General features: G+C 33.8%; 1 protein-coding gene across 18 annotated transcripts in view; it reads left to right on the top strand.

The window, feature by feature from the left end:
- Positions 1 to 13483, top strand: part of ZNF644 (zinc finger protein 644) — a 101277-nt gene that overhangs the window by 68107 nt on the left and 19687 nt on the right. For 9 of the 18 annotated variants that reach the window (XM_050806161.1, XM_050806173.1, XM_050806182.1 and 6 more), the window contains 3 exons: positions 7086 to 10123; positions 10307 to 10912; positions 12842 to 12964. The exons of 8 other annotated variants lie outside the window; for them this stretch is intronic. In XM_050806161.1, the coding sequence (XP_050662118.1) occupies positions 7086 to 10123; positions 10307 to 10912; positions 12842 to 12964 (3767 nt within the window). The remainder of the gene's footprint in view (positions 1 to 7085; positions 10124 to 10306; positions 10913 to 12841; positions 12965 to 13483) is intronic. One more of the 18 variants, XM_050806229.1, reaches the window with a different exon arrangement.

The following is a 13483-nucleotide window of genomic DNA, read 5'->3' as shown; positions in this document are numbered from 1 at the left end:
GACATGCTGGTAAGGTTTCTGTTGGTCATCTTTTCCCAAAAATGAAATACGGTTGACCCTTGGAACAACATGAGCTTGAACTCTGCGGGTCCACTTAAACGTGGATTTTTTTTTATGAATATAGTTGACTTTCTGTATCAGTGGGTCCTGCATCTGCACCCAAACCAAATGCAGATCAAAAATACAGTCTTCATGGCATGTAAAACCCACATTTAAGGAGGGCTTGCTTATCTTATCCATAGATGGTGTCAAGTGCAGGGACTTAAGTATGCATAGATTTTGGTATCCACCAGGGTTTTAGAACCAATCCGTCATGGATACTGAGGGATGACAGTAGTTTCATCTGCATTAACAATCTATTAAGGCACCAGTCGTCTCTTCAGCTGTTGTAAGGAATCCCTTTAAAACCACCATGTTTGCATTTGCAGTCATGCCACTAACTTTGATGTGCATACTATAATGTGCCTTGATCCTGTGTAATATACATGGTTGGGGCAAAAGTTTCATTAACAGCACTTTGAACATTCTCAGCTTTTAAGTTCTTCAACAAATTACTAGTGTTTCCTGAATAAACATTAAGCAAATAGATATCTGACTTGGTGCTGATTCTATACTCTAAAACCGTTCTTTTGTTATTTATGTCTTGATAATTGTTGTGAAATGTATAGGTATAAATTTTTTGAATGGTGAAATTGTCTTTGCCCTTTAAAATTATTTCTATTCTGAAGCAATTTATTCCATATGCACATATATTTATCTCACTGCTTTGAGTATAATTGTCTCTATTTTCATTTATATAATTACATACAGTCTCTGACTTACAATGACAGTGATTCAATTTTGCGATGGTGCAGAAGCAATGTGCATTCAGTAGAGACTGTATTTTTAATCTTATCTTTTATTTTTTATTATAAAATTTTTATAGACTGTGTCAGATTATTTTGCCCAATTGTAGGCTAACGTAAGTACATTTAAGTAGGCTAAGCTACAATGTTCAATAGTTTAGATGTATTAAATGCATTTTCAACATGACGTTTTCAATTTATCATGGGTTTATTGGGAGGTAACCCCATTATAAGTAAAAGAGCGTCTGTGTATGCTTTGTATTCCTAGGACTTTCAACACTCTCACTTTTCTTGCATTTATTAGACATGATGGTTTAGTATTTATATAATATTTCAAAACTGAATACAAACAGCGTACCCATCATAGGGTAAAGAATACCAAAAGGCTCAAAGTAAAATGACAATTTATGGCATGATACTTTCTGTGGAGGGCAAAGTTGCGTCTGGAATATGGGATTGACACACTTTAGCTACATTGGTTTCTTTGAAAGTTTCACAGTTAACGATTTGAACAGATAGGTTTTATAGTGAACTGACCCATGTTACACAAATGTGGTCAAAATGTTTGACCAGTTACATATATATCACTCATTTCAAATGCTTAAATGCTTGAATTTGTCTTGTTGGAGCCATGTGCATATGTCATTTATGATGTAAGCTGAGACCATCACTTATTCTAATTATATGAAAGCATAAACAACACAACAGTCATTCTGTGCTAACTGTGACTTAGCACTCTCCTTTGGTTGCAACTGTAATTTATTGCCTTGCTTCTTCCAGTTACAAAATTCTTCATTAGGAAATTAATGTTTGATTAGTGAACATCCATTTGATTTTCTACTACTGTTGATTCTCATTGTTACATAATTTTGCCATGTCTTTAAAGTTATGTCTTTGTAGGACCTCCCTGCCCCCCTTGCCTTCATCCACACAGTTATCTGCTTCCATTTACCATATGGGAGCTTCTTTAGATGTGTTAGATTATATTTAGTATTTACTATACTTTGCAGTAAGAATGATCTTGAGTTATTGGGTGTTTATGGTCTGGTACCTACCATCTGTCATCTGTTAAAAATTGAGGATGGTACATGGCATCAGGAACAAGCTATTCAACAGGTTCAGTATAATTTGTTTACTTTATTTTTTAAATTGCAATCTATATATCAAACTCAGTGCCTTTTTTAATTTGTGTTTTGGTATTGCCAAGAGGAAAAAAAAAATCTCTGGCTGTAACATTGAGTTTTCATGACACAGTTAGCTCTGTGGCAGTGTCTTGGTCATTTAATGCCATATTTTCACTGTTCAAGAATCAATTTATTGACAGATCATAAGTTAACTAAAGGATTATTTCAGGTAATTGTGAATTTAGAGAATACTTTTAAGGCTCAGTAGTGCAATTCTTCAGTTTTTAGCTCATTATTTCAAATAATGTTAAATGTTAATTATGTAATAACTAAATACTAAACATTTGTAGTACATATTAGAAGGGACCTTAGAAATCATCTTATTCAGTCCCCAACTCCATATTCCTGTCTGTAATGTTCTTGACAAGTAAGCAAGAACCATTCTTGCCTAATGGTAACCTTCTGAACCATTTTATTATTTGGCTTGGTTTTAGAGTCAGTCTCATGCTGGATACCCTTCTAAGTGTTCTATATTTTTTTAGTGTTTCTTCTCAATGTGACATTTAGAATAAGTTATTACCTGGATGGTACACTCTATCTTCTCTTGAATTGTGCACTAGGTGAGATTTAGGTATATATGTTTGTACATTGTGTATGGTATATATAGGTTTAAATGCTGCAATAATTTTAAATGTAATATTTCAGTTAATTAAGATTCGTTTTGTAGTTAGACACTTGTGAATGGTATTCTCTTCTTGACCCAGTCTCATACATTACTAACTGAAGTTGTCATGTGTTTGCAAGGATAATTTAAATGAACATAGAATTTGTGAAAACCTGACAGATCCTAACTATAACTCAGCTAGTGGGCAGCATTATAATTTATTTATAGCAGTGTAATATAGCAGTTAATGAACTAATATACAATGAGGGCAAATTGTACTATATTTTTGCACGAAATTATACGACACAGCAAAGGTTGGCATTATGTAGTTAAGTACCCACAAAATGTTAACCTACTTGCAATAAATACAATTAATAATGTACATAAAAGAATGGAATTAAGCTAATTTTCTATCACAAAAGAATTATTCGTGAACAGAAAGTGGACAGCATAGATTTGATGACAGAAAGGTTGTATCTAATCTGAATTACTGAGTGACCTAGGAAGCTTGCTCAGAGGGATTACAGAATAATTATGTTAATATGCAATTATCACCTCATTTCTTCTGTAGTAACCTCAAGATGTAGTGTAGTGAGGGTGTTATAGCAAGTGCTGATAGTTTGCAAAAATACTGATGTTTGAGATTTCTGAGACAATAAGTCTAGCTTGAGGCATATAAGTGATGATCTGTCATCTTGAAGACAGATCTGACCTTTGTACAATTTTTTAATGCTCACAGTATATAACTAGAGGCAGTTATAGCTGTAAAACTCATTATGATTTTCCAGCAATTGAAATATATTTTATGTAGATTTAAAGTTCTGTTTGCAGCTTTTTAAAAAGGTGTGTGAATTTTTTTAAAGAACATTTTAAAATTCAGTTAAATGAAAAATTTTATGATTATATGATTATCTGGGGAAGCTTTAGTAATGGTGTCTAAACATTGTTTTAAAATCTTAATTGATATAGCTAATTCATTGAATTCATTGAATTGAAATTTAAGGAGTCCAACAGTTTATCTATCTTAATTTATTAGCTTCTGTTTTTTAAACTTAGTGAATAATGCCCACCTTCAAATATGTTCCTACTTTGTTATAGTAACCTAAACTGGTATTGATGTCTCTGTTATATATACATTTGACTATACAAAGGTAGTTGAAAAACTATTTGAGATGGTGTAAAATTAACTCAGATCAAATAGTTTCTTGCCTAGGTGCCTCATAACCCAACATGAATGTAGTAAAATAATTTTTGATGGTGTTAAAATTCTGTATCCATTATTCATTGCAACAGATTTTGATGATCCATTGTTCTGCGTGGTATCTCAGGACAACAGCTATGAGTATTGAGTACTGTTATTAATAAGTAGTGTATTTGGAGCATTGTATAATTAGAATATATTCTGAACATTTTAATTGTTTCTAAAATAAGTACCCACAAAATGTTAATCTACTTATAGTAAATACAGTTAATAATGTACATAAAAGAACAAAATTAAGCTAATTTTCTCTGAGTAAAGAATTACTCATGAACAAAAAGTGGACAGTATAGATTTGACGACAGGAAGGTTGTATCTAATCAGAATTACCGAGTGACCTAGAAAACTTCCTTACTTAGTCAACTTTTGTAACATATTTTCAAACTGATGCAGAAGGTAATGTCTTTTATTTTTGAGTAGAGATAATTATTAATTTGGGGGTAAGTAAGCCATGTCATGTGGATGTGAAGGAAAACTTTAATTGTTAAAGTCTTCATTTTATATTTTAATATATTTAATCGGATTTTTTTTGCTAGATGTGTTTTGTAGATAAAATCATTTATGCACATATATTTTTTCTATGTTTTTGAACAAAACAGGTTGATATCTTCAGAATGTGAACTTATGAAAAGCTCTTATAAAGCCATTCTGGTAATGAGGATGCAGTCTCCAAGCTGACATGATGTTCTCATAGTTTGTCACCCTGCTGTTCAGGGGGTACCAATGAAGTTGCTTTAAATGGGAAGCGTCTGTTCCATCTCTAAACCTCTAACACCAGAACAGATGGGTGGGACATAGAACATGGAAGGTTTTACCTCTGAGGTGGTAACAGTGAAGCCACTCATTAACACTGAATTTACCACTTCGTTAGCAACATTGCTTCCTGTTGAGAAAAACTAATATAGGCTTTCAAATTGACTGAGCATATATTTGTCCACCTCTGTGATTATAATAAGTGGGAACATAAAGGAAAGTAACTGTCTTTCAAGCCAGTTTTTTGTCGTTCATTTCAGATTTATGAGATTGTTGCTATTGAAGCATTTTATATTTTCTACCTAATTTAATGAGAAATATCAGGAATGAATAATAAGTGTAGCATTAAGGCTTGCTTTTCTTTCCCTTGACATTTGCACACCCTTTCCTAACACATGTTTATGTGCTGCCCATTTTTAACTTCTGTGTGTGTGATGTAGAGACTCCTGCTGGGTGATGCATTAGCACCATTTTGGAGTGATATCATTGAATGTGATCTTATTGGAAGTCTATTTTTATTACCACCATACCAGAAGTTTGCCAATCTCAGAACAGAATTCTAAAACCTATGAGGGGTGGAAAAAATAATTGTTGGTATAAATAACAATGTCAAAGATACTGGTAATAGATATTTTTTGTATTAAATAACATTTTATGGAAAGAATAAGATCAGATTATAAATGCTTGTTCTAAGTTGTAAAATACAAAAAAGGTAAGAACAATTTTATTATTCTTGAATTAGATTTAATGTTTTACAAAGCATGAAATTGGTACCCTTAAAGGATAGTAAAAATATTGAACTTTATTGAACATGTTTTGATTTGTAAATGTTAGATTGTGAGGTCCTGTTGCCCTAAAATAATATTACTTGTTATGCAAATTAAAAATACTACAAAAGAAAAATATACAGGCTTCGTTCTTTATCTAAGAGCAGGAAACTAACTTGTCTTGTTTACCGTTATTTCTGGAATACGGGATCAATGCATGGCACAACTAAGTGCTTAGTAAATATTTGGATAATAACTGCAAAAAAGGAGAAGAAATATGGAAGCTTATGCCAATACTTCAATTAGTTAATACCTGGGGTTGCCAAATAGCAGGTTCTTTAAATTGTACATGAGAATTATTGGATATTTTGAGGACCTTATTATAATTACTGCATTAATAAATCAGAACCTGATGGAACTTGTATTTGAATGGGGTATCCAAATTTCATAGGAACAAAACTGTTTTTCTTCTTACACTTTAGGAACTTGTACTTTGATTTTGAAATTGTGTTTTTATTAATCCAATACTTACTCAGTCTTTTATTCAACAAATATTGCCTGAGCAATGCCAAGTGATGTACTAGGTTCTAGAGATACGATAGTGACTAGATTACATTCCCAGTCCTCTAAGAGCAGGAAAAGAACAGGTTGCAAGGGAACTTTTCATAGTAAGGGTAGTCATTACATAAAGTCATCATATGAATGGACCCCAAACATTCAGAAATACTATTTGCTTTAAAAATATTGTACTTTTTTCTCATAATGATTAAATAACTTATCAAAAATGCCTAGAAAAGTTTTATCTACATTTTATGTGAAATAAATTTAAAACATATGTTTATGCTATTTTATTGTAAAATGTGTTAGGCCGTTGCACTAGACCACCAGATCAAAAATGGGATAACTGCTTTTAAAGAATGCCTGGAATTTGGGGCCCCACATATGAAAGTTTGACATGAAACTTCATTAATTTTAACTTTAGTGAAGTTGAAATTCACTTTACTAAAATTTAGTTAACTTTAGTAAAGTTAAAATTATAGTTAAGGTTAATTTGAATAAGGAATGAACAAAACTATGAATAAAGCATTTTAACAATAAAACATTGATGTTGATAGCAAATATGTTCATTCAAATAAAGTTTTTTACTGAATGGCGTTTTGTTACCTTCCTTCAGGAATGAACTTATAAGTGACAAATCTTTCATTTCTCTGCAGTATTTGATAATTTATATTATTCTCTCGAATAGAGTGACTGCCTCTGATAAACCTACTTAAGTGAAAGAATTTTCTTTGTATTAGCAATCTCTACATGTGGTTTAAAATTTTTTCAGTCTGTAGCATATTTACATTGTTTTTGTGTCTGTGTGTATATGTGTATCTTTGTGTATGCTGCTTTTCCCTAGTATGTTTGTGTATGTTGCTTTTCTCTAGACATTTTGTATATATGACGTATTGGATTGTTGTTGTTGCCTAGCATGAAGAACAATATTAACCTTTGAGGTGCTTTTTAAATATTTCAATATGTTTGTGTTCTTTCATTCTTGGAAAATTATTAGAATGTCAATATAAAGAGTAGAAAATTAAACTAATAAAAATATGTACTTTCAACTCTCCATACATTCTAATAGTATTTTTTCTTTCATGCAAATCTAAATTTTTTTTTTCCATTTTCTAGACTAAATGTGTTAAATGGGCTTGCCAACAATATGGATGATTTGAAGATAAACACCGATATTACTGGTGCTAAAGAAGAACTCCTAGATGACAACAATTTTATCTCAGACAAGGAGAGCGGAGTTCATAAACCAAAAGATTGTCAGACATCATTTCAGAAAAATAATACATTGACTCTGCCTGAAGAACTGTCAAAGGACAAATCTGAAAACGCCTTAAGCGGAGGCCAGTCTAGTCTATTTATACATGCTGGTGCTCCTACTGTTTCTAGTGAAAACTTTATCTTACCTAAAGGAGCTGCTGTTAATGGACCAGTTTCACACTCCTCCTTAACTAAGACTTCCAATATGAATAAAGGCAGTGTTTCATTAACCACTGGGCAGCCTGTGGATCAGCCAACAACAGAATCATGTTCAACTTTGAAGGTAGCAGCTGATCTTCAGCTGTCTACACCACAGAAAGCAAGTCAACACCAAGTTTTATTTTTGTTATCAGATGTAGCACATGCTAAGAATCCCACCCATTCCAATAAAAAACTACCTACCTCTGCTTCAGTTGGTTGTGACATTCAGAATTCAGTAGGGAGTAATATAAAGTCAGATGGCACTTTAATAAATCAAGTAGAGGTGGGTGAGGATGGTGAAGATTTATTGGTAAAAGATGATTGTGTCAATACAGTAACAGGAATTTCCTCAGGTACAGATGGATTTAGATCAGAAAATGATACAAACTGGGATCCCCAAAAAGAGTTCATTCAGTTTCTTATGACTAATGAGGAAACAGTAGACAAAGCTCCACCTCATTCTAAAGTAGGTCTAGAAAAAAAAAGAAAGCGAAAAATGGATGTAAGCAAGATAACTCGTTATACTGAGGATTGCTTTAGTGATTCTAATTGTGTACCCAATAAATCAAAAATGCAAGAAGTAGACTTTCTAGAACAAAATGAAGAGCTACAAGCAGTAGACCCACAGAAATATGCTTTATCAAAAGTGAAGCCTGAATCGACTGATGAAGACTTAGAATCTGTGGATGCCTTCCAACATCTAATTTATAACCCAGATAAGTGTGGAGAAGAGAGTTCACCTGTTCATACTAGCACTTTTCTTTCAAATACCTTAAAAAAGAAATGTGAAGAGAGTGATTCTGAGTCACCTGCTACTTTCAGTACCGAAGAGCCATCATTCTACCCCTGTACAAAGTGCAATGTGAATTTTAGGGAGAAGAAGCACCTCCACAGGCATATGATGTATCATTTAGATGGGAATAGTCACTTTCGCCATCTTAATGTCCCAAGGCCATATGCTTGTAGAGAATGTGGACGGACATTTCGAGATCGCAATTCACTTCTAAAACATATGATTATTCACCAGGAGAGAAGACAGAAGTTGATGGAGGAAATTCGTGAATTGAAAGAACTTCAGGATGAAGGAAGAAGCGCACGATTACAGTGTCCTCAGTGTGTGTTTGGTACCAATTGCCCTAAAACATTTGTGCAACATGCTAAAACCCATGAAAAAGATAAAAGGTACTACTGCTGTGAAGAGTGTAACTTCATGGCAGTGACAGAAAATGAATTAGAATGCCATCGAGGCATTGCACATGGGGCAGTGGTAAAATGCCCGTTGGTCACTTCTGATATAGCCCAGAGAAAAACACAAAAAAAGACTTTCATGAAAGACTCCGTAGTAGGATCGTCCAAAAAATCAGCTACCTACGTATGTAAGATGTGTCCTTTTACTACTTCAGCCAAAAGTGTTTTAAAAAAGCACATGGAGTACTTGCATTCATCATCATGTGTTGATTCATTTGGTAGTCCTCTTGGACTTGATAAAAGAAAAAATGACATCCTTGAAGAACCTGTAGATAGTGATAGCACTAAACCATTAACTAAACAACAGTCAACCACGTTTCCAAAGAACTCTGCTTTAAAACAAGATGTGAAGCGAACATTTGGATCAACCTCACAATCAAGTAGTTTTTCAAAAATCCATAAGCGGCCACACAGAGTACAGAAAGCTCGGAAAAGCATTGCCCAATCAGGCATAAACACTTGCAATCAAAACAGCTCTCCTCATAAGAATGTTACAGTTAAAAGCAGCATTGACCAAAAACCTAAGTATTTTCATCAAACAGCAAAAGAAAAGTCTAATGCCAAGGCAAATAGCAACTATTTGTATAGACACAAATATGAAAACTATAGGATGATAAAAAAATCAGGTGAATCATATCCTGTGCATTTCAAAAAAGAAGAAGCTAGTTCATTAAATTCTTTACACCTGTTTTCATCATCAAGTAATTCTCACAACAATTTTATTTCAGACCCTCATAAGCCTGACACCAAAAGACCTGAAAGCTTCAAAGATCACAGACGTGTAGCTGTAAAGAGAGTAGTTAAGGAATCTAAGAAGGAAAGTTCTGTTGGAGGGGAAGACTTGGATAGCTATCCAGATTTTTTGCATAAAATGACTGTTGTCGTTTTGCAAAAACTTAATTCTGCTGAAAAGAAAGATAGTTATGAAACAGAAGATGAAAGTTCCTGGGATAATGTTGAGTTAGGAGACTACACTACACAGGCCACAGAAGATGAAACCTATAGTGATATTAATCAAGAACATGTAAATTTATTCCCTTTATTTAAGAGCAAAGTGGAAGGTCAGGAGCCTGGAGAAAATGCTACTCTTAGTTATGACCAAAATGATGGCTTTTATTTTGAATACTATGAAGATGCTGGAAGTAACAACTTTTTGCATGAGATACATGATCCTCAGCATTTAGAAACTGCAGATGCTTCATTGTCAAAGCATAGTTCTGTTTTTCATTGGACTGATTTGTCTCTTGAGAAGAAATCGTGTCCTTACTGCCCAGCAACATTTGAAACAGGTGTTGGGTTATCAAATCATGTCCGGGGGCATCTTCACAGAGCAGGATTAAGCTATGAAGCCCGTCACGTTGTATCACCAGAACAAATAGCCACAAGTGACAAAATGCAGCATTTCAAAAGAACTGGCACAGGAACACCTGTTAAACGAGTTAGAAAAGGTAAGTTCTCCATGGGAATAATTTGGGCTAATAGGTCTGTGTTCTAATTCTGAGGATTTAAAAGTTCTGTTTGAATTTGGTCTCCATTAGAATCATATAGTTTTATGTTTCAGAATTAACTCATTTTAGGGTGGTCAGTTTATATAAGAAAGTCTGATATTACTCTTAAAAATTTTTTTTTAGCTATAGAGAAGTCTGAAACCACTTCTGAACACACTTGTCAGCTCTGTGGTGGTTGGTTTGATACTAAAATTGGATTATCAAATCATGTTAGAGGCCACTTGAAAAGACTTGGAAAGACCAAATGGGATGCTCACAAATCCCCAATCTGTGTTCTGAATGAGATGATGCAAAATGAAGAAAAATATGAAAAAATCTTAAAGGCTTTGAACAGTCGTCGTATTATTCCCAGACCATTTGTAGCTCAAAAACTTGCATCAAATGATGACTTTATATCTCAAAATGTTATACCTCTTGAAGCATACCGTAATGGCCTAAAGACTGAAGCTCTGTCAATGTCTGCATCAGAAGAAGAAGGGCTGAATTTCTTAAATGAATATGATGAAACAAAACCTGAACTGCCCAGTGGAAAGAAGAATCAATCTCTTACACTCATAGAACTTCTTAAAAATAAAAGGATGGGAGAAGAAAGGAATTCTGCTATTTCTCCACAAAAGATCCATAATCAGACAGCAAGAAAGAGATTCGTTCAGAAATGTGTTCTTCCATTAAATGAGGATAGTCCGTTGATGTATCAGCCACAAAAAATGGACTTGACTATGCACTCAGGTAAGAGGACATTTATGACTATCCTATACACAATTTAAATGCAGTTCAATTATGCCTTCTTTAATGGAATCTATGCGGAAAATACTTTCTCACAGTCTTCTTGTTTAAGCTGCTTTTTTTTTACAGAGCACAGATTGGTTATTCTACTGTCATTTCTGTATAACTCATCAATTGATGCTCATTAGCACTGAGTTCTCTGTGCCTCTTTTCTTGGTCTGAATATAAGGTGAGAACAAAAGCAGAAGAAAACCACACACACACAAAAAAACAAACAAAAAGCTGATCTGTGAAAATAAAACTTGCTGTGGCTGGAGGATGTTTGTGGATAATGTTCAAAAGCATAGCATTATTGAAAAGGCATACCTCTGTCATATTTTTGCGAGTTCTCCAAGGTGATCATGTTTTCAAGATTTAGCTGTTGGGTTTTCCACTGCGTAGGTAAAACAAAAAAGACTCTTAAAGCTAAATGGTTTGGTGTCTTTGTGATTAACCCAAAGAAACATCTCCGTCTCCAATTCCTCATTGTATTGCGGGATAGTTTGGTTTTGGAGAACAGGTGTGAACATAAAACATATTTGTTGGGGGTTTTAGGTTTTAAGATGGTGCTGTAATGGAACAGAACAGATGATTTAGCTTAGTGCTTGTGCACCAATAGTTTTTCCTTTTGAAAGGAATATTTTGTATGTATTGGCAAATAATGTGGCAGATAAAGTAGCCAAACTTTATTCAGTATTGCCAAGTCTGGTTTATACTTTTAGACTAGAAAAATTTTAAGTGTCTTTTCTAGATTTCTTTTTGAAGGTTAATAATGTTGAAGGTTTATGTAAATGGTCTCATGATTAGAGCTGTAAGTCGAATGTGTTGGAGGTAATAGTTAATGGATTAATAACGAGTAACGTTACTGTAAAGTAATGTTGTTTATTTGCTTTGGGGCAAACATTGTGATATCCCAAATAGTTGTAATGCAATTTTGATTTAAGGAAAGATGACTTTGTGTTGTAAGTGGTCTGGAAAACAATTTATCTTGTATGAGCTTCTGTTTAATATGGCTTTTTCTTTCTAATAAAGAGTCTCTGAAAGTCAATAGCTTTCAATATTTTTTCAGAAGGATAAGATGTGTTAGCTGTGTTGAACAAGGGGTAGTATACTTCAGAGATGGAAAATGTATTTGTGGCTATCACAGTAATGCTGAAGAAACCGATTGAAATGTGTTGGGGGAGTGAGGATTGTCTGAGAAGTTAGGAGTTTCTTATTGTTTGAACATGTTTTTTCTGTGATGACTAAGATGTTAGCTTGTTGATCATTTATTTAGCACAAAGATTTTAGCAAAAAACTTTAAATCATTGACTTTCATTATTGATTGCGCATTCAGAGTAATGAACATAAAATACCCTGAATAAAATGTTGTGTCTAACAGCTGTTCAGTGGTGTGTTTTACCACCTTTTCTCCCAGCCTTCATCAGAAAGCCTAATTTAGTACTGAGACTTTTACGGTTTTGTGGGTAAAACACTTTAATTACCACTTTGTCAACTAGACTTTTAAATTCTTTTTATTGGTAATGTTGTAAGCTTTGAAACTTCTCAACAGAACTGTGGTGTTCAAATCACAGGATTGTATATTAGTAGGTTTAAGAAATAATCTGCGTAACACAGAAATCTGCAAGAAAGTGATAATAGGTGTTATATCCAGAGGAGCTCAAAGGTTCAAGTCACTCCTCTTCTACCTTTCCAAAGAGCATGAGTTGGCTCTAAACACTAACTACAAACTAATAATAGTTAACTTAATTTCCCCTCCTTATTTTAAGTTAACCTATTTCATTGAACGTTTTGAAAACCATCTTTATTGTGGTGCTTTTCTACACTCTTTAAGCTAAGAAAATTTCACTTTTTGAAGTGAGAACTGGATTATAGTTTTCTTTTGAATGATAGGTATGCCTGTGAAGCTTAGAACATGTGTGCATTGCAATACGACGTTTACAAGTGCTGTTAGCCTGTCCAACCACTTACGCGCTTATGCACGAAAGAAGAGTGCTGGACTTTTGACTGGTACAGGTATGTTTGAACAGATATCACAGCAAGTCTGTTTGATACAATACACTTTTTTTTTTCCCACCAGACTGGTGTTAATTCAGATCATATTTATAGCTTTCTTTAGTAAGCTGCAGTTGAGTCTGAATACACATTAAATTTCAGCAGCTTGTAAACTGTTAGATATAATTCTAAGCTAGTTAATCTTTTTCTTTTGGCTCTTATTGACTTAATTTGGGGAAAAAACATTAACCCAAGAGGTGTGGAACTTTTGAGTCTACCTTAATCCCATTTCTTTTTTAGAATACTATTTTTGATTTTTAAATTTATTTTAGATTCCAGTAAAACACCTCTCTTTATAGTTCTAGTCAGGCACAGTGGTGTGCCCCTATAGTCCCAGCTACTCATGAGGCTGGCAGGAGGATCACTTGAGCTCAAGAGTTAGAGGCTATAATGTGCAGTGATTGTGCCTGTGAATAGTCACTGCACTCCAGCCTGGGCAACATAGCATAAAAATATTGTAGTTCTAGCTTGGGGAAATCC

This window comes from Macaca thibetana, chromosome 1 (assembly GCF_024542745.1).
Source record: "Macaca thibetana thibetana isolate TM-01 chromosome 1, ASM2454274v1, whole genome shotgun sequence".
NCBI classification, from domain to species: Eukaryota; Metazoa; Chordata; class Mammalia; order Primates; family Cercopithecidae; genus Macaca; species Macaca thibetana.
The sequence above is the reverse complement of the archived record's forward strand: the minus strand, read 5'-3'. Positions and strand labels throughout refer to the sequence as shown.